General features: G+C 41.5%; 1 protein-coding gene across 3 annotated transcripts in view; it reads left to right on the top strand.

The window, feature by feature from the left end:
- prdm5 (PR/SET domain 5) overlaps positions 1-23,886 on the top strand; it is a 304,708-nt gene that overhangs the window by 79,295 nt on the left and 201,527 nt on the right. For all 3 annotated transcript variants that reach the window (XR_004412498.1, XM_033023632.1, XM_033023623.1), the window contains exons 6-8: positions 3,460-3,552; positions 3,802-3,923; positions 16,563-16,642. Coding sequence is in view for 2 of the 3 variants with exons in the window: in XM_033023632.1 (XP_032879523.1) it covers positions 3,460-3,552; positions 3,802-3,923; positions 16,563-16,642 (295 nt within the window). In the remaining variant the exon portion in view is untranslated. The remainder of the gene's footprint in view (positions 1-3,459; positions 3,553-3,801; positions 3,924-16,562; positions 16,643-23,886) is intronic.

Raw genomic sequence — 23,886 nt, 5'->3', positions numbered from 1 at the left:
GACACCAGCCAGCGTGAAGAAGCAGCGCCAACAACAGACCCGGGCCCGACACCGACCATGGACGAGCACATTCTCGCTCACTCACCAAAGCATAATAAAGCAATAAAAACCACGAAATAATCTTAGCTTTTAACAAAGAAACAAAATATAACTATTTCATAATTTGAACGCAGTATTTTCTTACCTAGAGGAATCAAAGCTGAAAGAAATTAAGGTCCACTGCTTCACTGTTCCACTGCTTTCCAAGAATGTTATGCATAGTGACCTTTGGCCTGGGCATGCGCAGTCGGAAGCAGTCGGAATACCAAGCTCGCTTATTCCTGCTCTTATAATCAAGCATATTTGACCTTTGTAGTAAAGATCACTAGATTGTAATCTAGACATGGAAATCCTTACATCCACAATCTGTAGACATTGAATTCAACTAATCTGCTGTTGTGGACGAATCACCCCCCCATGTCTTCTCTGTGTCCCACAGTTCTGCTCTCGCCCCCTCTCCCTCTAGACGGTACTAGGATAAAGTACCCAGGTCCTCATCTTTCACTGCACCAACGTCCGCATCCAACACGTTTTCTGCCATTTGCTTCACCTGCAATGTGATCCCACCACTAGTCACAGCTTCCCATCCCATCCCTTTCTGCTTTCTTAGAAACAACTGCTTCTGCATCTCCTCGGTCCACTCATCCCTTCCCACCCAGGTAATTTCCCTTACAATCGCAGGAGATGTAACAACTGTTCCTACATCTCCTCTCTCACCTCCATCTAAGGACCCAATCATTCCTTCCAGGTGAGATAGTAGATCACATGCACCTCTGCTAACCTCATTTACTGCATTTAATGCTGTTAATGTGGCATCCTTTACATCGGCAATACCAAGCGTAGAATAGGTGACTGTTTCGCTGAACCCTCAGGTTTTGTTTGCCAAGACATCCAAGATCTCCCAGTTGCTTTTAACTCCTCTTCCCATTCATAGAAACATACAAAATAGGTACAGGAGGAGGCCATTCGGCCCTTCGAGCCAGCACCACCATTCATTGTGATCATGGCTGATCGTCCCCTATCAATAACCCGTGCCTGCCTTCTCCCCATATACCTTGACTCCACTAGCCCCTAGAGCTCTATCTAACTCTCTCTTAAATCCATCCAGTGACTTGGCCTCCACTGCCCTCTGTGGCAGGGAATTCCATAAATTCACAACTCTCTGGGTGAAAACGTTTTTTCTCACCTCAATCTTAAATGACCCCTTTATTCTAAGACTGGAGCCCCTGGTTCTGGACTCACCCAACATTGGGAACATTTTTCCTGCATCTAGCTTGTCCAGTCCTTTTATAATGTTATATGTTTCTATAAGATACCCTCTCATCCTTCTTAACTCCAGTGAATACGCCTAGTATTTTTAATCTTTCCTCATATGACAGTCCCGCCATCCCAGGGATCAATCTCGTGAACCTACGCTGCACTGCCTCAATCACAAGGATGTCCCTCCTCAAATTGAAGGAAAACCTTTTCACCCAGAGAGTTGTGAATCTGTGGGATTCTCTGCCACAGAAGGCAGTGGAGGCCAATTCACTGGATGTTTTCAAGAGAGAATTTGATTTAGCTCTTAGGATTAAGGGAATCAAGGGATATGGGAAAAAAACGGAAGGGTTACTAATTTTGGGTGATCAACCATGATCATATTGAATGGCGGTGCAGGCTTGAAGGGCCGAATGGCCTACTCCTGCATCTATTTTCTATGTTTTAGACAGTGATGTCTAAACCACTGGGCTGTAAGCTGCCCAAGTGAAATATGTGATGCTGTTCCTCCAATTTGAATATTGATTTCTCACCAGTTCGCCCCGGCATTCTCTCTCTCTCTCTCTCCATCCCTCCCCCACCCAGGTCGCACTAGCTTCTCATTTTCACCCTACAAACAGCCAACAATGTCCTTTGTCATCGTTACTTTTTTGGGGGTGGAAGATTGCAACCTTCGCGTGGTCCGCCCTGTTTCGACGAATGCAATCAACCAGGCGTGCACAATCAAATAAGATCAAATAGAACAAGTTGTCCTACAACTTTAGGCTGTGCACGCCCTATGCAAGAAGAAGAAGTTACTTTTTTGCATATCTTTCATTCATTGTTCTTTATCTCTCCACATCACTGTTTATATCTCTCGTTTCCCTTATCCCTAACCAGTCTGAAGAAGGGTCTCGACCCGAAACGTCACCCATTCCTTCTCTCCAGAGATGCTGCCTGTCCCACTGAGTTACTCCAGCTTTTTGTGTCAATCTTCCCTGGTGACTAGTCAACATTTTTGTAAACATGTAATTGCTCTTTTGAAGGATGAGATTATTTTGATGCTCTTAATGTTGAGGTAAAATGCAAATAGCTGCTGTAATGGATGCATTTTGAGATGATAGTTATGTGTGATTTTAATCTACTGGTTGTAACTGTCATTGGATCAGAAGTTATGGAATTATAATTCTGTGTTTTATTACTCTCTGTGGGTTCCAAGTTATTTGATAGCTGTTGTTAGGATTTGGAATCATCCCAGAGTGGACTATCATGATAATAACTTTAAATCCTATTAACTATACGTAACATTGACCCTAAAATTATATCATACAGAGCCTTCAGCCATATGATGTGTTTTTGTCCACTTTCTTAGCAGTGTTGTTAATTTGTTTTTAAAAGCTGTTTAATAATTTTCTTGATAAAATGAAGAAGCAAATTTGAAATGAAATGCAGAATTTTATTTTGGCGGGGGCATCAAAGGCAGAATTTTAAAGTCATATTTTCACATTCAAAGAAGAATGTAAAAACAAATGAAGGAACTGATAGAAACTTACTGTGCTTTAGGAGATCATAGAACCCGTCATGTACCCACCAACCAAACCAAATAGTGCTTCACACTACTTATATAATACTCTATGTTCGCTGCCACTGCACATTGGAAACGTATTTAGGTGTCAATCTAGACATTGCTGATGAATGTTTCTGGCTCTACTACCCTTTTAGCTATTATCTTCCGGGTCCTCGTCAATCATGTGTATAAATCCTCCATCAAACTTATCTCAAATACTTCTACCAATTGCTTTATTTTTGCATCTCTGGTTATTGATTTCTCTCTTAATTTTTTATCTTTTCTACCTGGACCCTTCAAAGCTTTTTTGTGCTTCATGTAAATCGCTTCTCAATCTCCACTGCTCCAAAGGAAACAACTATAATCTATCCAATCTTCTTTTAATATCTAGAATTCTTTACTTCTACCAACATCCTCATAAATCTTCTCTGAATACGCTGGAGAACCATCACACTATCCCTGAAATATGATCGCTACTCTCCATTTCTGCTTGAAGTGGTTGAAGTTTTACCTCTATATTGTCTTCCATTGTATGTTGTTGATTGCTTACATAGTCGATCAATGATTTGATAAAGAAATGATTTGATTAAGTTTTGTACTTGTTCCTTTGCTTGTAGTGTTCTACAATGTACTGAAAATGTCCTTCCCGATGACAGCTCTCGAAGCTTTCAATGTTCTGTCTGCAGCATCGCCTTCAGCTCTGAGTCAAGGTTTTGTATTGAACCACTGTTGTCCATTTTGCAACATGTTTGGCCTCTCCGTAACAACCTGGGCAGATTGCATGTGAATTAAAAAAATAAAACAAGTAACACTGCTTTGCTTCATTTCCACCCTGATATGGCAAAACATGATGGAAGTCACAGGTTCTGCTGTGTGGCATGTATTAACCAGGTTTGCATGCAATAGATAGTTGCTATATTTTGTGTTATATTTTGGCTCTTACCAACTGTCTACCACAGTTTCGAGCAGCATAAAGAAGCCTGCAAAGGGGATGCCAGGTTTGTTTGCAAAGCAGATAGCTGTGGGAAAAGGTTCAAAAGCAAAGATGCCTTGAAGAAGCATAAGGAGAATGTGCATACAGGTAAGAACATTAATCAGTAGAAAGTATGATCCAAATATTAGTGTTTTGAATTGAGTTTTAAAATTTTGATTTGAATTGAAGGTAACGTAGCAAAATATGAAAACAATAATAATCTCCTTGTGTTTGCATTGGGGTTAGGGTTAGGGTATTTGTAATTTCATGTCCTATGTCCACTAGCCCAATTTGCTTTAAGGTCACTAGTTAAGGAATTTGCTTTGTCAGTTTACAGGTAAAATTTCAGAGTACTGCCCAGACTAAAAATGTTGCACTGATTTTTCAGGCAACTGCTGGCGACTGTCAAGTTGCTGTCACTCGCCTGAAATAACGGCAACTGGAACGGCAACTGTCAGAGTGAAACGCGCGCACACACACACACACACACACACACACACACACACACACACACACACACACACACACACACACACACACACACACACACACACATCGCTTCCTTCACCAGCCCGTTATGCAGGTGGGGGCCAGGGCAAGCGATGGGAGTGCTGTCTGAAAAATTCACATGGTGCAAAGCCAAGGTGAAACAGACACACAACGTGATGAACAGGAAGGTTGGCGCTGTAAAAAGACGGCTAAAGCACAGTGTAGTAGTAGTAGTAGTTTTTCATAATGAGCCAATGAAATTCACCGTCAGCACCGGCTACAACCTACGAGAACCTCTGAGAACCCTCAACCTCCTAGCAACCCATTAAGACCTTGTGGTGACCCACCTACGGCTTGAGAATTCTCGCTACTCTCCATGGCAGCTTCATTCTAGTCGCCGCTAATAATTCAACATATTGAAAAATTCACAACAACCATAATGAGGCCGCGACTAGTTCCCAGAATGCGGGAACTCCTCACGACCATGAAGGCGACTTCCCGGCAACCACCGTGGCGACTATGTGGCGACTGCATAGTCTCCTGCAGTCGCCTAAAAAGTCACCTAAGTGGGACAGGCCCATGAGTGCTTTGTACAGTTTTGCATTTTGCATAATGCTGATCTTTTGATTCCATGTTTGCGACTTTTAAGTTTCTGCATCATTTAAGGGCAATTTCTCAAGTTTTGTGTTCAATTGCATGCTGTGTTTATTGCTTCTAATCATTCCAGTATCTGAATGAATACTGAGACCTCTTTGTCCACGATCACTATTCGGACAAGTTTTCCACACCTACTTTGCACTAGAAGGAAGTTGTAAAACATAGAAAATGGTGAAATTTACTAACAGGAATAAATTCAATCTGTGCCACCACAAACATTTTCCTAATCACATGTGAAAGGGAAATGAATATGTCCTTTGGGAATGGGGGAGGTTTAGGGGAAATGTTCTCGTCCTCAAAGTATTAAATAATAACCAGCCTGATAAGTCTGGCGAGAGGCTCAGTGGAAGGGGCAAAAGCCATGCTGTGGTAGGTCTCATCACCCACTGTGTTTGGCCACGGATAGTGTTTCATACAAAAATACTGGTTCATGGCTCCTTCACACTTCCTAATCTCAATCAGTTTTACAGGCAGTAACTTGGAAGAAAGTCATTTTTGCCTTAGTGGTTCCCTAAGGAGCAAATCAGATTTCATATAATGGTTAAACAAAGTAATAGGAGTGAGCTTAAAAGTAAAAATAATATTGAGGTCAGCCTTCCATACTCCACTGTCAGGTTTCAACTTGAGCATTTTGATTCCTGGTAGATTTGAAGTCGAATTGTTTTAAATATGTGAAAAGGAACCCTATCCTGAAAAGAAATCTTGTTGCATTTGTAAATTGCCTTATGGGATTCAGTTCAATGACGGAAGATGTAACTGTTACAATTCTTGTAAAATTTAACATTATGGGTTACATTCCAAATTAGAATTAGTAAAAGGAATTTTAGTTTGTTCTAAGTATTGAAAGACTCTTCCACCAAAGTGCCAAAGAACAGCAGCTGTCTGTTTGTTTTTGGGAATTTTATTAAAATGAACCGAAGCCAAAGAAAATCTCTATCTTTAAATGATGTCAATGCAATAAAGTTTGCTGAAAGGAGATACTGAGTGGGTGGAAATAGATTACAATGCATTAACCCAGTCGGAGGTTTCAGATGATGTTGTGTATCACAAAATGGCAGCTTGAATTATTTACTCTTAATCCTTTGCCATTCATCCAGTATTTTTGAAGCTTTGAACTTTATTTTTATTTGTTTGCCGCTGGATGCTGTGAAATGATCCAAGGCCTTGAAGACTCCTCGGCGACTGACAGAATGATGTAAGGTTTTAAGCTGGAAGTAAAATCTATAAGGAGGATTTTCTGTCTATATTTCTCAACAAGGGGGGGTAAAAAAATGGTAGAAATAATTGTCATGTGGCAACTGATCTTTGAACTTTTGGTCTCTTTTCCACCTCAGTAATGGCATGATTTCCAGTGTGTTCCTTTACTCTGCTTTATCCTATCCTTCAATGCCCTTGCCGAGGGTTGTCAGTGTTGATGTTTTTCCTTATGAGAGTGTGGCGACACTGGGTGGTGGGCCACGCATTATACATAACCTTCAGCTCTTGTGGGGGGGGGGAGGGGTCATGTGTCCCGGTGACGAGAGGTAGGGGTCACGTTGTGGTCACTGGTGCCCCCTGGAGAGTATTTAAGGGTTAATTGCGCACGCACACTGTTGGTGAATGAGGAGAATTAGTGTAACAAGAAAGGACAATATTTTCGGACAAACTTCGTGTCTGCCTCGTTCTTTAATGGACAACTCAGCGTCCGCTACATTTGATGACCCCGATGTCCAGAAAAAATATTCTGGGAGAAAAAATGCGCCCCGCCAGGGCCCAATTCACCGCCGCCGATGATGACCAGGCCCAACTCAGCCCCGTCGCCCTGAAGCTGCCAACTTTCTGGACCGCCCAGCCGCAGGTATGGTTCCAGCAGGCCGAGTCACAATTCTACATTCGTGGGGTAACCAACGATGAGACCCGCTACCACTACATGGTCGGCGTGCTGGACCAGAAAACGGCCCGGCGAATAATCCCCTTCCTGCAGGATCCACCGGCGGCCGATAAATATGGCGGCCTGAAGGCGCTGCTGCTCCGTATCTTCAGCCTCAGTCGGATGGAGCACTCATGGGACGGCCACCAACACTGCATGCTTTTCGAATATGTCTACCTGCAACAGCTTCCAGACGACATCCGCCCGCTCCTCGCAGGGGTAAGTTTTGAGAACCCTTGGGCTCTAGCGGAGCGTGCTGATGAGCTGTGGCTGTCCAGATGGCAGGAAATGGGCGCGCTAGATCGGGTGTCCACAATGCCCAGGAATGTGCAGCGGCCTAGAGCCACGTCCACCAGGGACTCACAGAGCATCTGGAGCCTGCCCTTAAAGGGGAAGTCCTTAAAAGGGAAGTCCTTAAAAGGGAGTGGTGCTATTACCACCAGCATTGGGGCTCGGCGGCCCGCGAATGCCGCCCACCCTGTGCGGTTCCAGGAAACACTGGAGCTGGCCACCGGTAATCACCGCAGCAGTTAGCAAAGTTAATTGCCTTTACACCTGGGTCCGGCGATCGGGCCGAAGATATTTGGTCGATACAGGGGCCGAGGTCAGCGTGGTGCCCCCGTCGGGGATGGACACTCGTGCCGGTAAGCAGGGGCCCTTGTTGACTGCTGCGAATGGCAGCCCCATACGGACTTATGGGGTCCACACCATATCTGTGATATTTGGCGCCTGCAACTTTTCCTGGCCATTTACAGTGGCAGACGTGTTCCAGCCATTGATGGGTACAGATTTTTTCCGGGCGTAATCTCTGCTGGTGGACATGAGGGGACAGCGCCTTGTCAATACTTCGACGCTCGAGGCAATCTCCTTGCGCCCTGCTGCATCTGCTGTGCCAGTTCGCAACCCGGTGGCGGCGATGGACAATATCTACACACAAATTTTGGCAGAATACCCAAAGCATGCGGTGTAGCATCACATTCTGACTTCAGGACCACCACTTCACGCCCGCGACTGCTGACTGCCCTTCGACAAGGCGGATTTTCAAAAGATGGAAGCAATGGGAATTGTTCGGCGATCAAACAGCCCATGGGCCTCTCCTTTGCACATGGTGCCCAAGGACTCCGGCGGCTGGAGGCCGTGTGGCGACTACCACCGCCTGAATGACGCCACGATTGCAGACCATTACCTCATACCACACATTCAGGACTTCTCTGCCCATCTGGCAGGAGCTAAATTCTTGTCCAAAATCGACCTGGTCAGGGGGCACAATCAGATCCCCGTGCGACCTGTGGATGTGCCCAAAACGTCTATCATCATCATCAGGCTTTTCGAATTTGTGCGTATGCCCTTCGGCCTTAAGAACGACGCACAGGCATTCCACCGCCTGATGGACACTGTGGGGCGGGGGCTTGATTTTGTCTTCATTTATCTGGACGACATCCCGGTGGCGAGTCATTCGTAGCAGGAACATTGCGCCCACCTCCGGTTGTTGTGCCAGCACCTGAGCGAGTTCGGGTTGGTATTAAACCCGGATAAGTGCCAGTTTGGCCTTCGGGCCATCGACTTCTAGGGCCATTGTGTGACGCAGCACGGTGTGGTGCCTCTACCAGGCAGAGTGGCTGCCCATTCGTTTTTGTGCCTCCGGTTCTGTGGAGGGGGTAATGTGGCCACACACACTATACATAACCTTCAGCTCTTGGGGGGGGGGGGGGTCATGTGTCCCGGTGACAAGAGGTAGGGGTCACGGTGTGGTCACGGGTGCCCCATGGGAGTATTTAAGGGGTTAATCGTGCGTGCATACGGGTTGGTGAGTGAGGAGAATTAGTGTAGCAATAAAGGACAGTATTTTCGGACAAACTTCGTGTCTGCCTCGCTCTTTAATGGACAATTCCGCGTCTGCTACAAGCGCATGTTTACCTCAGTCCTCTGAATCTGCTCCTTGGCTGTGTCCCATTGCTGTGTGAGTATGTATAGTGTTCCACTTCACTTTTACTCTGCTGCTTCTCAGTCAAATAAAAATAGCTTGAGCACAGTTGAGAACTCGCATTTTATTTATGTCCTTTCCATAATTATGTGACATCTACTTTAATTGTGAGACTACTATAAATATGCCCATCTGGTGATATATTCCACCTGCCCAGCCTCATTTCCTGAAACAAGATGGCACCAGAGAGAGGTAACATTTTATGTGAAGCTCATCTCAAAACTGTTAAAATAGTCTTTTAGGATTTTTCTCCTTATTATCTATATGTTCCAATGCTGTGAATGTCACTAATTCCAGCGCTGAAAGTTTCCTGTCAGTCCTTGCCATTTGAAAGGAACGTTTGGAACCCTCTCTTTATTAGACCCAGCATTACCAGTGCAGCTGTGACTACCAATATAATAAGGAAACATGACAATCAGGAAGGGACGGGGTGGACTCCAGGTACGGCTGAAACTACAGGGTTTCTAGCCACCCCCCAGTTCCCCAACTCCCAACATGCTTCGAGCTAAAGTTCAATCACTCAAGAACAATCTTGAAGAGCTTGGAGTAAAGCTGTTGTTTCAAATGGAGATCAGAGGCTGCTGTGTCTTTTGTTTCAGTGAATCCTGGCTCATCCTTAACACACCTGACCCCAATGCACAACCAAAAGGTTTCTCCATTTATCGACTGGACTGTATTGAATCCCCAAGCAATGGAAAAAGCAGCAGCATCTGCTCTTTGGTCAATGCTTTGATGTGACTATCTTGGCTCAATTCTATTTCCCTGACCTGGAATACCTGTTGATAAAATGCTCTTCCTTTTAGCTATGAGAAAATTCATTTCCACTATCTTGGCAGTGGTCTACATATCGCCCTAAGCCAATACAAAGGAGGCACAGGATGAATTATACTCATTTGTAAACCTCCTAAAATATCCCCAATGGTACTACTCTTGTGTCTTTGTGCTTGTGAGAAATTTACCTGAATGTTTTTCTTCAATTTCCTCTACACTGTTTGCTCTAAGAACGTGATACTCTTTTTTTCCCTTAAATTTGACCCATTATATCTCAGTTGATGTTCAATTTCAACCCTGTGATTGTTTCTTGTGCCTTTTATATCCTTGACTATCTTGTGTAGAACATGGAGAATGGTTAGGAAAGCAGCTTGAGGACTTGTCTCCAAAATAACTATGTTATATTTCCACATGTCTATTCAGACCCCCAACTCGTCTGTCATATGCACTATACCCTTCATTTGGGCTTGCACCTTTCAGCACAAAGACCTTTCAGCACAAATATTTTACTATTTCTCAAAGTTAGCAAGGGAATTGAAAGTGCAATTTGAAGCACACATCCAGGTGGATTACTGCTCTGAATATGGTGATTGGTTTATACATAGCTGATAAACCCCCACCCTTAAACATAACCATATTGGAGGGTGGGGATTTATCCTACCTCTGCATTGTTTGCTATCCCATTTTTGCAGTAGACCTCCTAACCCCTCTTCCATCCAGACTTTGTCCATTTTGCTTGAAGTAGGACAAATTTCACCAGGAAAATTCTAGCCGAGTACTACTAAATGATATATTTAATTATAATTCTTGTTGGGAAAGGTTTCTAATGTTTGTATCCTTAAAGAAAAGAATGGGCCAGACGTAAGGGATGAGATTGAACAGAAATGATTTGCTGTCTTTTTATAATTTTCTTTAAAAAAGTTTGTAATGTAACAGGTTATGCGTTGTTTAGATTATGAGCATATTTTTAACTATTACGAAGAAATTGACATGTGTACAAGATTATTTAATCCTTTGCAGCAAATATTTCTTTCAAGTTTTGGTTGTAATTTAGGTGTTTTTTCAATAGTTTCTTGGGAGCAGAAGAGAGAGGGAGACTAATGTCAAATAAACAGCTCTTTTTTTTTTTGTACCTTCACCTGTTAAGAACACGCATGAACAATGGATGTCTGGACTTTAGTATAATCTTGGTAATGTGCTAAGGATTGGAATTCTGCCAAACACTGAAGATTAGGTTACACTTATATTAGGTACCAACACAGTTGAGTATGAGTAGGTTCCAATAGCAAATTATTACAATGTGTGATATCACCCCCACTACCCTGTGATTTTTATTGAACTGTTTTATATTACTGTATATACACTTGTTTCATTGGGAACCATAAACATCCTTTTTCCAACCAGGAAGTAGACTTGGCTTAAAACCTTAAATTGCTATGTTGCCATCTTCATTGAATTAACTTCTGAAGTTAGTTCCAGAGGGGTCTGTTCAGAATGTTTAGAAAACAAAGCTATAGGAAATGACTTTAAAATTGAAGCAATCTTAGCCTTAGATAGGAAGCGGCAGATAAAGTTACGCGCAAAGTATTGGTATGAAAGTACATCTGTGCGCAGCCAGGACTCCTGGAATCCAAGTCGGAATGGCAAACTATTTTGTATAAGTATGTTAATTGAAAACCAGGCATAAAGGAATGTTGCTCTGAACTGTGCATGCTTTTGGTCATATTCTACCACCAGCCCTCATCTCTTTTCCCCCCCCCCTCTTCCATCCACACAATTTTTCTTCGTCTTTCTCTCACTCTGTCTTCCACTCTCCTGCTCTCTCTTCTCCCCTATTTTATCATCTTCCCTCCTAACACTCTCTCCACTTTCCCACATTATTCTCTTTCTCAAAGAATTCTCTCTCTCTAATCCCTCACCTACCCCCTCATCCTCCCCATTGTCCTCCCCCTCCCTTTTAATTTTGTTATAATAAATGCCAGTCTTTGTTAGTCTGGTGATTGTTCCGATAGTGGTGGAGGAAAGTAGGTAGTAACAAAATAACGAGTCATGGGTGGAATTAATGCAACTGGTCTTTAGCAATCTAACAATGTATTTTCAAAAAAATCAAATCCCATTTGTTATATGGGAGATCTTCAATTTTGGAGTTACTCATGATCACTATTAATGGCAGTGATTTGCACGATTCATAGATATGTGACTCAGTACCTTTTACGGTATGTTGATTTATGAGCTATACATTTGTTCTTTGATGATTCAGTAGCAATGTGAGGTGGAAGAGATGTGGATATTGGGGAGTGGGGATTAATCTTGTTCCAACTGAATCCCAAGTGACCTTACTATTACTTTTTATATCCTAAAATATGCAGTGATTGTATTGCTAAATTTGTGCTACTAAAATAAGCAATCCTCAGCTTAATAGTGGGTTATTGCAATTGTAATTCAGGCTAAGATTCAGAAAATTTGTAGATGTTTATAATTTTTCTCAATTATTTAGAATATATGCTTCTAATGGAGACATTAATGAATAATGGCCATGTAACTATTTCACTAAAAAAAAAAATTAAGATTATACAAATCAATCTACTGACCTCATAGACATGGTTAAATTAAGTGGAGAAATTAACATGCCTCACATTGGACAAAAATATAAAGGTTGAATAAAAATTGATGCTGCTGTAACATCCATAAGTGCCTTTTAGATTCTTGACATTGTATTCCTGGCTTGGAAAAGCTGTTTAAATTCAATTCAATTCAATTTATTTGTCATTTGGACCCCTTGAGGTCCAAACGAAATGTCGTTTCTGCAGCCATACATTACAAAACAAAAAAAGACCCGAGACACAACACAGTTTACACAAACATCCATCACATCGCTGTGATGGAAGGCAAAAAAAACGTATCTCTCCACTGCACTCCCCCCCCCCCCCGATGTCAGAGTCAGAGTCAAAGTCAAAGCCCCCGGCTGGCGATGGCGATTGTCCCGCGGCCATTAAAGCCACGCCGGGTGATGCAAGGTCGCGCACCGGGTCTTGGTGTTAGAGCCCCCGGCGTGCGCTCGCAAAGTCCCGTGGCCATTCAAAGCCGCGCGGGGCGATGGTGTAAGGCCCCGCTCAGGTGCTCTTCAACCCCGCAACTCGGGTGGGAGAAGTCGCCGTTGCGGAAGCCCCGAAAAGCGGTCACCCAGCAGGGACCCGCGGGCTCCCGGTGCCGCCGTCCGCCAAACCCGCAGTTGCAGCCTCCGAATCTCCGGGGGTCGGGTGGCAGCAGTGCTCAACCACAGCTCCACCCGCTCCGGAATCGGCCAGCCCCGTGATGGTGAGTAGTCGGCAGCTCCGTAGCTGGAACCCCAGGTCGTTCCTGTCGGAGGCCGCTCCAAGTTGCAGCCCCAACGACAACGGAGACCCGACAAAGAAAAGGTCGGGTCTCCCGTGCAGGGGAAAGATTTTAAAGTTACCCCCTCCCCCCCCACACCACCCCCACCCCCCCACACACATACCCCAACAAAAAAAATAACAAAAACTATATAAAAACAAGACAAAAAATAATAAATACACAGACAGACTGCAGAGGCCGCTGCTGACGAGAGTCGCGCCGCCCAAAAACAAACTCTGTGCTTTACAGTGTGCAATTAAATTGTTCAAGTCATGTTTGCCCTGTGTTGTTCAATGCCTGTCCAGAGAATGGGATGACCAACTTTGCCTCTGGTCGAGAAAGAAATGTTATATCCAGGATCCACTGACCCAAAAAAGGTTGAATGTGTTTTTTAATCTTCTCAGTAGTGTTCACTCCAAATTTCTTATCAGCACTGGGTTTTTTTTTTTAAGGCTTAACATGAAAATAAATTTTCAGAAATATCACTACACTTAGTGGAAGTTTACTTTTCAGTTAGTTAAATTAAATAGAAACGGTAAAATCAAATACATGCTGTGATTATTGTGTTAGATGTAAAATTAATAGTTGAGTATGAAACAGATGCTCGTTAGTTCTTGAACTGGAAGAAGGTCTTGGTACATAGGCTGCATGTTCTATCACTTCATGTACTCGCTAAATACAGGAAGTGAAATACATCTGGTGTTTGACCTTTAACATACAATGTAATATTTAAGTATAGGTATACCGAGGGTGTCAAGATTAATGGTAATGGCAAGATAAAGTAGATCTAATAAATGTGCATTATTATTTAAATGAAGATGATTTTGCAAAATACATTGGATATTAATAGACTGCTAATTAAATCACCACATATATCATGAGTGACCTGGGATTGGTTCTTTTGTTGTTGTTCGTGTTCCTTTTGATCAGTTATTTGGTGGCATTTAGTAATTATGTGTGGCAAATGACCTACAGTTGTAGAGCAGGTAAGTATGTGTAAACTGACAAAAACAAGCTGCACCAAAGCAGCATGTTCATCCAGTTACGCGTTTCTTCTTGAGCTACTAATTTTTCAACTATTTTTATTAGTAAATGCAGAATTTATGCAAAATTTAATGGCTGAGTGATTGAACTGCAGTATGACCATACTAAATGTAATTCATTATACAGTAGATGGTTTGTTGATGTATTCTAGACCGTAATAAATTATGTTGTACATCAATTAAAAACTGTTTGGTGAATATGATTAAAATTAAAATATTTTTTTTATTAGTTAAGGGAGCCAAATCATTCCTTGCTTCAGCAAAGGCTAAGCTTTCTCAATATCTCAATTGGCAAGTCTGTTAAAGTTCGAGCAATATTCATGAATTGACAAAGTATTTTTCTTTTTTTCTTTTTTCTTACTTTTCTCTGTTCTGCATGTTTTATCTTCCACCCAGTGTAAATATTTGTTTAATAAAGTAGGTAACATGTGGATAAACTAGCTGTGTGCACCAGAAGCTCAGACTGACCTTCTCTGTAATTTGATTCTGATCTTCTACTTAGAATTTCAGTAAAATTATATTAACCAATATATTAAAAAGTCATGACTTGTTGTCCGTCCACTGAATATTTTCAGTCATGAACATATGTTGTAGCTTCGAAAGCTACATGAAGTTTCACTGTTGTTAATTTTATCGAAGGATCAGGCTGTTATTTTGAACTCTTGCACACGATTGTTATAAAATATAGATTATATAAAATTTTAAATCTTCTATGTACTGAGTGTAATTTCTGATTTTAAATGGTAATACTGAATACACATCTTAATAAACTAATACTGATAATGGTCACTGTGCTGAAAGGTTAGAATTTGTTGTACTGAATTTAAAAAAAATCCTGTTTTCATTGGTGGGCATGTGAAAGTTGCAGGGAACATGTAATTTCACTGATCATCTGTTTTAGAGAAAGATTTTATCTCCTCTATTGTAAAGGAGAACAAACCTCCTCAATGTCTTCTTTCAAGTGTGAGTGGCAAAGTGGTGCAGCGGTAGAGTTGCTGCCTTAGAGCGCCAGAGACCCAGGTTCAATCCTGACCACGGGCTCTGTCTGTACAGAGTTTGTACGTTCTCTCTGTGACCACGTAGGTTTTCTCCAGGCCACATTCAAAAGACGTGCATGGTTACAGGCTAATTAGCTTCTGTAAATTGTCCCTAGTGTATTGGATAGAACTAGTGTAAGGGTGATAGTTTGTCGGTGTGGAATCGGTGATCCATGTTGTATCTCTGAACTAAACTAGTGTAACTAGGCTCTGAAAATAATTATGATCTTCTTTGAAGAAATGGAGTGACATCCCAAAAATGAGATGTGTGAATGCTACATACAAGTACAGATATGATGGATTGAAGGATTGCTGCATAATAGTTTGAAATATTTATATTTTGTAATTCTGGATAATGTTGGATATTATTATGATGAGATTATTTAACATGCCTGGATTACAGTTATGACCTTGCTCCATTGAGTTACAACAAAGATGGAAGGTAGTAATGTAAACCAAAACACTAAATGCTGGAGTAACTCGGCGGGTCAGGCAGCATCTGTGAAGGAAATGGATAGTTGATGTTTCAGGTCGGATCCAAGACACAAACATCATGCTTTGTGTTTTGCTCAAGATCTGAATATTTTGCAAGTCAAGCAGTTCCTTGTTTCTCCAGGTACTGATGTTAATATGGCCGATCACAATTTGATCTCTTTGCGCAATTGAGAAAAATCTGGTCTACAGGAAGACAAACCAGACTATATATCTGCCTAGTTCTGAAAGTAGCAAATTTGAATAATCTTTGGAATGAATTTACATTCTAGAATGCTTGATAATTTTGGGGGAGGGAAACACAGGCCAGGATGCCTTTAGATTCTTGGATAGGAATGAATCTGTAGATTGTACTAAATCTAATGGAATCATTATCTAATGATAATGGAAGGAGTAGGTAAATGCATTTTGTTTCTTCCTGATTTCCTCATTCTTTGCAAGCAGTTAATTGGTCTTTTAAAACAATAATGACGAGTTTCTGATTTGAGCTGTGATTTGTACATCATCCAATCTTAGAAAATAGTGCCCAAAATTAAGAAACATTATATTTAAATAACAGTTACATGAGCCAATTTAGTTTAATTTTCTTTCTTATCATAAGATATTCCAGTGACACTTGATATAGTCTAGTACTTGTATTTTTGCATCATTCATATCTATCAGGATGCTTTTTTTTTCTGCTTTGAAGTGCTTCACCCGTGAAGTCATTTCCCACTTAACATATTGTCCATTTTATCCTATGTACTTAAAATAGTATTTGTTTGATATATCCATTCTACTCTTTGTTCTTTTACAATACATTTCTTGCTGATTAGTAATTTATTGCAAAGCTAAATCTTGTGTGTGACTTAACTAAATTTTCTAAGAGAGTAAAATTATGTGTCTAATGCCTATCAAGTGACCACTGAAAACTATCGCCTCAAATGCAAGGAGGCCATTTCTTGAGCTTCCTAATTTTAAAATATGATGGTGTTTCTTTTCTGGCTGCAGGAAGCTCTCGGAGGAGACTGATGTGCTCTGTATGCAACAAGAAGTGTTCTTCGGCTGCAACTCTACAGGAGCATCGAAAGGTCAGGCAGACAAGAGACACCCTTGAAGCCCGCTCACAGCGTGCTGTGCTTGCATGAGAGTGTCAGGTCACCACTGTTTACTGGGGCAATGCCATTAGATAGTTCTGTTGGCTGAATTAATCCCAATGTGAGCTCCAAAAATCCTATGTACTGAAAAATGTTAGATAATTGATTAGGGTGCATGTTAATTATTCTTGCTAATCCTTTCACTGATCTTACAATTTAAGAATGAAGTAAATTTAAAAGCTGCTTTCTTGATTTCTGCAGTTGATGTGAAATTTGCAGGTCTCTGTCTTGTTAATTGGCTGAGTGTCAAATATAGAAATATTATGAAGCAGCAGGGAACAGTACAACGAAACAACTTGTATTTGAAATAGTTATTTTAACATGACGAATAGTCCCAAGGCATATTAGATCAGTGTTGCAAAAACAAAATATGTCACCACATACATGAGGAGACATTAGATCAGTTGAAAATCTTGCTTGAAGTTTATAAAGATAATCATCGAGGATAGACATGGAGATTGCATTAAAATAAATTAGTTATTCATGAATCAGTACACTAATTTAGATGTAGAGTGTAACGTGCCAAAAATGTTGCAGTGAATGTTGTTACTGTAAATTGATTTGCAGCAGATTAACTTTGTTAAACCATTAAATCTGGATTAAATCAAATTTTATTTATTTAAAATAAAATGCATCACTGTGCAGTTTAGCTTTTAGGCATTCTAAAAAATCAGTACATTTTAGAAATACTCTGCAGGTTAAGGCACATTTGTGGGAAGAGTAACAGATTTAACATTTCAGTTAAAGTGAAAATGAGTTCTAATCAGTTATTAGAACTGATTTTCACTCCATTTCTGGGCAGCTGTGTATTTGTGTTGACAAATGTTGACATATAGCAGCCATATTGAATTGAATGGGATGGGCCCAGATTGGGAAAGTTGGCAGTCTGTTCATTTTTATATTACGTCAGAAGAAGCCATTTCATATATTTTTGTATTTGGGAAATCTTTAGTATGATTTTGATGGCGTGTTGCTCTGTTTCATGAACTAAGTAAGCCCACAATCTCTAATATTAGATTTGAGCCAAGGGAAATTATTGTCTCTTCAATGGGATTGCAGCATATTGTAGTGTGCGAAAACATTGTTCCTTGCATTTAGTACTTGGGTGCAAATTAAGGCCACCATCAAAATATTGCAAATCAGTCAAAAACTAGTTTGCAACAGGGTTTAGCGTACTTTCAGTCAGAAAATGCAAACAGTATGGTTCCTGATAGAGAAATTCTGCACACCTACTGTTGCTGCAGGGCACAAACTTTAGAGATTCTTTTAAATACACTGATGGCATAGTGGTACAGCTAATAGACTCCGTGCCTCACCGTGTCAGAGACCTAGGTTCAAACCTGATCTTGGGTGCAGTCTGTGGCGTTTGCATGTTCTCTCCATTACTTTGTGGGGTTTATTCTGGCGTTCCAGTTCCTGCCCACAAAGACGTGCAGATAGGCAGGTTAATTAACCAGAGTAAATTGCTGCTGATGTGTAGGCGATTGGTAGTATCTGGAGAGACTTGAAGAGAACATGGGAAGAAGAAAGTAGGATTAATGTAGGGTTAGTGTAAATATAGGTGGCTGATTGTTGGTGCAGACTCGGTGAGCTGAATAGTCTGTTACTGTGGTCAATATTGCGATGAATCTATAGATTCTCTAACATGAGGGGATGGAGGTGCTTGAGAGGAGAAGGGAGAAAGACTTGCAGAAAGGGACATAGAATTGCCCATAACTGCAGTAAGCTCGAGGTCACATGCACTAGGGACAACAAAATAGGTCCTTGTGAGGCAACCCTGCTTTTATGAATATGGGCAATATGAAATCTGTTATTTATGCTCATTAGTAATGTTCTGTTTTAATGGCTGCATCAAATTACTTTGGTGTACTTTAATCATCTTCATTACTGATGGTGCTGCTGTAACTTCATAAAGCGTTTTGCTTGGAGATTATGCCTAAATGCATTGATCTGCCCTTCCAGAGTACCAGGAGTCCTGTTATCAGGCTATCATGAATCAGAGTGGGAGGAGCATGGACAAATAATGCCTCTAGAGTGGAGAGAGGAGGGGGGTGTGCAGTGGAGCAGGAAACAACAAAAATAATCCTCCAAAATTTCCGCCACCTCCAACGGGATCCCACTACTAGCCACATTTTCCCATCTCCATCCTTTTCCATCTTCCGCAGAGACCGTTCCTTCCGCAACTCCCTGGTTAACTCATCCCAAACCACCCCCTCCACAGGTACCTTTTCCTGCAACTGCAGAAGATGCAACACCTGTCGCTATACCTCCTCCCTCGACCCCTCCGACCTTATCTACTGTATCCATTGTTCAAGATGTGGACATACATCGGCGAGACTAAATGCAGACTGGGCGATCATTTTGTGGAACACAATCGCTCAGCCCGCAAGAACCAACCTGACCTCCCGTTTGCTGGGCACGCTAATTCTCCTTCCCATTCCTACACAGACCTTTTGTCCTTGGTCTTCTCCACTGTCAGAGTGAGTCAATTGGAGGAACAGCATCTCATATTTTGCTTGGGCAGCTTACAGCCCAGTGGTATGAATATTAATTTCTCTCATTTCAGGTAGCCCCGGCATTCCCTCGCTCTCTATCCCTCCCCCACCCAGGTCGCACTAGCTTCTCATTTTTACCCTACAAACAGCTTACAGTGGCCTGTTTCCATTATCACTGTTACTTTTTTGCTTATTTCATTCATTGTTCTTTATCTCTCCACATCACCTCTATATCTCTCGTTTCCCTTCTCTCTAACCAGTCTGAAGAAGGTTTTGATCCGAAACGTGACCCATTTCTTCCCTCCATGGATGCTGCCTGTCCCTCTGAGTTACTCCAGCTTTTTGTGTTTATCTTCAGTTTGAACCAGCATCTGCAGTTCCTTCTTACACAACAAACAGTGTTTGTTGCATCTGACACTCCACAACACTACTTTAGAGGTGACAGTGCAGTTTATGAGCATAATAGCTTTGCACGTCACAGGGGAGATACCCTGGGCACCAGGGTGCAAAATGAAAGATGGGGAATTTGGTGTTGTGGCTGCTGTAGAGCAGGACCACACAACCCTACTGCCCCAGAAGATTCAGATGAAGACACATTGTGATGCTTTCACAACATGTCTGATGCTGATGTGCAAGTGGGCAGTGCTTGCAATATCAGGTCTGCCTATCTGAAAGCAGGTGATGAGAAGGACACAGGGAAGTCAACTCCATTCTCATGCAAGATTTTGTGTGGAGCCAGGGGATTATGATCTCTATACTAAAGGTGATGCACACTTATTTTCAAAGATTCAACAATGGTGGTTGTGACAGCTACTGTGGAGGTCACCTGGCACCTTTCTCCTCTCTCCATAGTTAACTGATACATGATAAAGGGAAGAACGTGAATAATGTTTAGTGCAAGGTAAAGTCTGATCAAAGATAGTCCGAGGGTCTCCAGTGACGTAGATAGTAGCTCAGGACTGCTCTCTAGTTATTGGTAGAATGGTTTAATTGCCTGATAACAGCTGGGAAGAAACTGCCCTTCAATCTGGAGGGGTGCGTTTTCATACTTCTATATCTTTTGCCCGACAGGAAAGGGGAAAAGAGGGAGTGGCCAGGGTGCAACTCATCCTTGATTATGCTGGTGGCCTTGCCGAGGCAGCATGAGGTGTAAACAGAGTCAATGGGAAGGGGTTTGGTTTGTGTGATGATCTGGGCTGCGTCCACAATTCTCTGCAATTTCTTGCGATCTTGAATGGAGCTATTCCCAAACTATGATGTGATGCATCCTGATAAAATGCTTGCTAAGGTGCATATGTAGAAATTGGTGAGAGTTGTTGGGGTCATGCCAAACTTCCTAAGCCTTCTAAGGAAGTAGAGGCATTGGACAAGGACAGTAGAGGCATTGGGCGAGGACAAAGCAAGATGGTTGTGGTGGTTGGGGGTCAATTATCTCAGCCGCAGAACATCTCTGCAGGAGTTCCTCAAGGTAGGCTCTTCAGCTTGTTGGTCTTCCAGTTCAATGAGATGACCAGAAAGGAATCATGCTGCCTGGCACATTCTGGACTGCAGGAATGTGCTGAGAGTCTCACTGAAGTCTGGTGCAGCCAATGCAAAATGATTTGGGGGAAAGGACTGCAGCCTGAGGTCCTCCTGCCATTACACATTGAGAGGCTAGGTCCAGTGTAGAAGTCCCAAACACTTGAAGTTTGTATCACCCCAGGAGACCACATGAGAGGCAATGACAAAATGTGCTAACATTACCAATGTATAGAGCCAATACCACTGAATATATAGAAGCCAGACACAAAAAGCTGGAGTAACTCATCGGGACAGGGAGCATCTCTGGAGAGAAGGAATGGGTGACGTTTCGGGTTGAGACTCTTCTTCAGACTGAATATATAGACTGAACAACAGTACAAATCTAAAGAAAGCCATATACTTGTCTTTTTTTGTATTTGTTATTGGGGTTTTTTTATGATAAAGTCTATTTTTGATTAATGAACACTTGAAATCTGAGCCTGTAAATAAACGGTGCTTCAGTTAAGTACAGTTAGAATTGATGTCTCTGGAGGCTCTGGGTAAGGTTGTTTGCAGAAGGGCATGACTTTGCCACTTGCTGGGAGAACACTGATCCTGAGTGGCCCATTGCACGTAACCTGAAGCCTTCAGCAATGGAATGCTGCCAACAAGGTCGTGACTGAGATTCACATTGAAAGAGAACTTTAGATATTGCTAAAACGTTTTTGTGAGTTGTAACGCACTCTGAGGACTTTGAAAGAAACTTGAATTCAGAAGCCATTTAATTAGGTGCCATAATGTCAGCAGATTGTTGCTTTAAATAATGTAGGAGGCAAGAACATAGTGCAACATGCAACGATGACTTTTCCATGATATCCATTGTCTGGAGCATTTCATTTATGTCAGTCAAGCATTAAGTGTGTGTAGTATGACCAATAATGTCATGAAGTATGGACCTGATGCTGGGTAAAAGGTCAAGTACACTGGATTGTCACTGCAAGTTTGCAATTGTCGTCATTGCTGCCACATTATCCTTGGGTGGGGGAGATTGATTCTGAGGGAAGGTGGGGGAAATAAATATTGGACCGTGTGGTTAACAAAAGTGTTGAATGATCCTATTCATAGGCTTTTACATCACATTTTCTGGCTATTATTAAATTAAATCCATTGGCCAATTTAGTATCAGCAAATGCAATGACAAATTAAAAGTGAAATTTATCTCCTTTGCCCCTCTCACCCCCATAGCTAATGTGTGTTCAAATGATGCAGTTGTCCATCTGTTACACACTTAGGATAGTACAGAAATTGTAGAGCTTTTACCGTCTGTAGTATATGGTGTAATGGCAGGGATTAGATTAGGTGTCCCAGATGGCCTGATATATTAAAAAAAATACACATCCTAGAGATTTCATTTGAGTTTTAAACACAAAAATTGGTGATTTTCTGTAATATGGTAAAATATATATAATTTAGTGATCTTTAATTATAATGGTCACTTTCATTAATTTTGGATTTCAATCTGCCATCAAGGACAGCATGGTGGCATAGAGGTAGAGTTGCTTCCTTACAGTGACAGAGACCTGAGTTTGAGCCTAACCACAAGTTCTGTCTGTATGGAGTTTGTGTGTTCTCCCTGTCACCTTGTGGGTTTTTACTGGGTGCTCTGGTTTCTTCCCACACTCCAAAGACGTACAGGTCTGTGGGTTAATTGGCTTCAGTAAGTTGTGTGTGGGTTAGTGTACAGGGTGATCGATGGTCGGCACGGACTTCGTGGGCCAAAAGGCCTGTTTCCATGCTGTACGTAAAGTTGATGACAGTTGATACAAATGTTGAAAATATTCAAGCAGATTTTATTGATTTATTAAAGTATTGAAATAAGAAAATTAAATGAAAATGTATGGAAATCAGATTATTTAAGAAATTCGCAAACTTTTAAAATAGGTCGTTCCTTAATTTCATGTCCAAGCAAATATAATGCCTAAAGTTCCTAATCTCTCAACAATTAAGTATAGAATCAGTGGAGAGTCAATAGACAGATGATAGGCTTCTATCAAATTGCAACGGTGCCATGTCTTTGGAGGAAATAATCCAAAATTATTGCCTCTGTCCTACTATTTCAGCTTTAGTTTACTCATTTTACTCATTGCATCTTTGAAAGATAATTTAAAAGATGTAATGATGTCTCCCTTAACTACTTTGTGTGGCAAAATATTCCATACTCCAACGACCAGTCAAACAACACAATTTATCCTAACCCTACATGCCACATTCTCTCAGAAGCTGTTTTAAATCAATGACCCATGGCAACTGACTCCATGACCAGAGGAAATTATCTTTTCCTGTGTGCTCTACCAAGACTCCTGGCAATTTTAAAACAGAGTATGGCATTTCCCCTTTGCCTTCTGTGCTGTGATGAAAATCAAAATATTTCAGGACCTTCCTCATGACAATAATTTATGACTTTTACTGTCATCATTATAATTTTACACCATGCACTCCATGGCGTTCAAATAGTTTTGATACTGTGTAAACAAAGCTGCAGAGAATTTCTCTGATTTCAAATAAAGTTATAATAGTTATTATCATTTCATAATCTATTCCTTTACAAAATTCAAAATTGTCATTGCTGTCGTAATTGCTTACAGTAAACTCCAATAATTTTCTATTTGATTACCTGGAAATCCAGATGATTTGGCATCCAGTTTATCAGGTGATTTGAGCCATGCCCTTTTTCGACTCATTAAGGCCCAGTTCCTGCTTCTCTTCCAATACAACAGGGACTTAGTTCTCGCACTCCCTTCCAACCAACGAGACCTTGGTTACATGTTATCCATTTTCCCTTATAATTCAATGGGGTCCCAGTTCCCACATTCAACTTCTTAATGGGAGCCTTATTTTCACTCGGGCCCCTATAACACTGTTCCCTTCTGACAATAACAGTGCCCTGGTTTGCATGCTACCTTTTGAATAACATGGCCCCCAATCCCAGGCTCCCATTCAATCCACTTGTGCCTTGTACCACAAACCCTTTTAAATTAACTAGGATCCTGTTCACAGGGTGCCTTGGAAAAGTTATTGTAACACAGAGTAAAATGTAAAAGAAAATGCTGGAATCTGAATTGGAATAATATCCAATAGTCCAGAAAATCAGTTTAGTATTACCAATGTATTGTGCATGTCAGC

This window comes from Amblyraja radiata, chromosome 1, assembly GCF_010909765.2.
Source record: "Amblyraja radiata isolate CabotCenter1 chromosome 1, sAmbRad1.1.pri, whole genome shotgun sequence".
Taxonomy (NCBI): Eukaryota; Metazoa; Chordata; class Chondrichthyes; order Rajiformes; family Rajidae; genus Amblyraja; species Amblyraja radiata.
The sequence above is the reverse complement of the archived record's forward strand: the minus strand, read 5'-3'. Positions and strand labels throughout refer to the sequence as shown.